The sequence below is a fragment of the Etheostoma cragini genome, chromosome 12, assembly GCF_013103735.1.
Source record: "Etheostoma cragini isolate CJK2018 chromosome 12, CSU_Ecrag_1.0, whole genome shotgun sequence".
Taxonomy (NCBI): Eukaryota; Metazoa; Chordata; class Actinopteri; order Perciformes; family Percidae; genus Etheostoma; species Etheostoma cragini.
This window is the reverse complement of record NC_048418.1, coordinates 25769510-25772239: the sequence shown is the minus strand read 5'-3', so window position 1 is coordinate 25772239 and position 2730 is coordinate 25769510. Positions and strand designations below refer to the sequence as shown.

Below are 2730 nucleotides of genomic sequence, written 5' to 3'. Positions count from 1 at the left end.
TGGTCTGGACGAATAACACAGAGTACTGCCTTCAACTCTTAGTCTGTGTAGAAAGAGACCTGGGACCTGGTCCCGGAGCTGCTGTCCCCTGCATGCCCCCCCCAGTCTGATCACACACTCCCTCTCCAACAGACCTTATTCTCATGGAATGTGAGAGCGTGTTGGCTGGGGCCGAGCGTCCGATGGACGGAGAAGATCCAGCTAGCAGCAGCCATAGCTCAAGGTCATGAACTTCATAAAAGGTTATGAATTATGTTTAACATGTGGCTTACACAGTAAACAGTCCGGCAAGATGTATAGGAATGGTTACATACAATACCAAGATCATAACTTTGGAATATGACATGGAACATCCACATTACTAAATGGATATTATGTTAGGAGTCTGCTATCTGAGGTAGTTCAGTTCTTTGTTGCTGCGTTACATAATTCATTTTCTTTGTGCTGCCTTGTGTCTTCTTCTCATGTTGTTTCAACTCTCTCAGTGTGTATGGATTCTCCCTGGAAGTGTGTTTCCTGACTGAAAGACAACAGTCTGGATTCCAATTGGCCGGGCCTGCCGGTACGTGACCCGGCCGCGCATTGCATCACTGAAACGCCAGTCAGGGAAACCAGCGCGTCATTGGCTCTGGCTCAGGGCCCGGCTGGGGGGGGGGGGGGGGGGGGGGGGGGGGGGGGGGGGGGGGGGGGGGGGGGGGGGGGGGGGGGGGGGGGGGGGGGGGGGGGGGGGGGTGCTGGAGAAGACATCAGGGGACATCAAAGGACATCCCACTCTGGTTCGGTTTCTAGACCATCAACTAGGAGCTAACATAGCTAACATTATGGATATCATCTATTGTTTTAAACACTAAAGTTTGATTAACTATGATACAATTACAAGTTAAACCAATAAACACAACTTCAAATCATTTCAGGTAGCCTATTATTTGTGAAATTGTTTGCTTTGACTAAATATGTGTAACTAATATTTTGAATAAGCTAACGTTGTTGCATATTTTAACATTCTGATCTACATAACTCCACATTTTTAGAGTTTTGAGTTATTTTTAGTCCTGTCCCACTGCAGCGCTGAGTAAGACATCCGACCTGAGATACGATCTTTGAGGGCAGTACCACTGCAGTCCTACTACTACAGTACCGCCTCGACTGTCTCGTACAGTCAGTGGTACTTGCCGTCGCAGGACCGCTTGCTGAGTTGGACATTATCACTTTTCGGGACAGAGACCGGGACCAGGGACAGGCATGGCTGGCGCGGTGGCACCGAAGCGACAGGACACCCGGAAATTCTTCGAGAATCTGTCCGGGGCCGGGAAAAGCATCGCGGTGCTGACCAGCGGAGGAGATGCCCAAGGTACGGGGTTCCATTATCGGACAGCAGGCTGCCGCCGACCCGACCCGGCTGCTAGCCCGCCGGGGGTAGCGCGCGCTAACCGTTTATCTTTAATCACAGAGAATCACGAGCGTTATGCTTGGTTAGATAGTTTAAATACCCCCCGTTGGGCTGTTGGGAAGATACTGTGTAGGCTAGTACTTCTCAGAGGTACAGTGGATCCACTGAAGTACTACACAGTATCTACACAGTGTTAGGTGTGACAGTAAATATTCAATGAACGAAATGGTCAGAAGACCTGTCAGATATGAGCGGAGCTGAAGCTGGTCCGAAAAGAGACCTGGTACGGTACGTTACGTTACGTTACGTTACGTTACGTTACATTGCGTTACAGTAATACGGGGAGTCGTTTAAGATGCGGTTTAAAAACGTCTCAATGCATCAAATAGGAATAGTTGGGTTTATTAATCATCATATTCTTATTGTACTACCGCTATTGTATAACCTTATGTAAAGGGTGTTATGAATCTGGATTCATATTCAGCGGTGTGCAACAACAGCTGACTCTCCCATTCACACCGTTTCACATGAGGGTGGTAGGCTTTATCACGGAGATGGCTGTTAATGATGATGATACTAATAATAATATTAATAACAATAATAATTTGGAAAGCAGCAACTGTTACCAACACTTGTTGATATTGCTAGCAACAAGTGTTAGAACAGATGATTGATTGATTATGTAACACTTTACATAAGGTCTCCTCCTCCTCATACTCATCATCATAAAGGTAGATTGTATAGATGTGTAGCCTGCATCACGTGTGTGTGTGTGTGTGTGTGTGTGTGTGTGTGTGTGTGTGTGTTTGTGTGTGTGTGTGTGTGTGTGTGTGCATTCATAGTGCCACCAGGACCTGTGATGTAATCATCAACACAAATAAATCCTGATATTTCCATAGTCTTCCCATATTGAGTCCGTCAGAAGGCTAGGTCTATGTGCTGGGGTCTACTGGGTTTTCAGTTGGAGTTTAATCCCTAACCCATGTCAGGTGTTTAGATAAGTTAGATTAAGTAATAAGTAATAAATGAAGATCCCATCAGAGAGTAGGAGGTGAAACACGGGTCTCCATCCCACAGGTTGGATGAGTCACGAGAGGACCAGTGTCCAGTTCAACCCGACCCATAGGTTAGACCGGGTCCCGGTACATAGCAGTGGACTGATCTGCGCTGCAGAAGAAGAAGAAGTACACATCAACTTCCAGTCTGCTAGTAACTTAGCCATCCAATCCTGATCCTCTCATGGGGGCTCGTGCAGCCCAGAGTGGTGGTTCTGGGCCAGCCTACGTGAGACTGGTGGTTCTGGGCCAGCCTACGTGAGACTGGTGGTTCTGGGCCAGCCT

General features: G+C 47.6%; 1 protein-coding gene across 5 annotated transcripts in view; it reads left to right on the top strand.

Moving 5' to 3' along the window:
• Nucleotides 1-1086: 1086 nt before the first annotated feature.
• The window catches only part of LOC117954131 (ATP-dependent 6-phosphofructokinase, platelet type-like), a 25322-nt gene continuing 23678 nt past the window's right edge, over nucleotides 1087-2730 (top strand). For all 5 annotated transcript variants that reach the window (XR_004658747.1, XM_034887662.1, XM_034887664.1 and 2 more), the window contains exon 1: nucleotides 1087-1351. Coding sequence is in view for 4 of the 5 variants with exons in the window: in XM_034887662.1 (XP_034743553.1) it covers nucleotides 1243-1351 (109 nt within the window). In the remaining variant the exon portion in view is untranslated. The remainder of the gene's footprint in view (nucleotides 1352-2730) is intronic.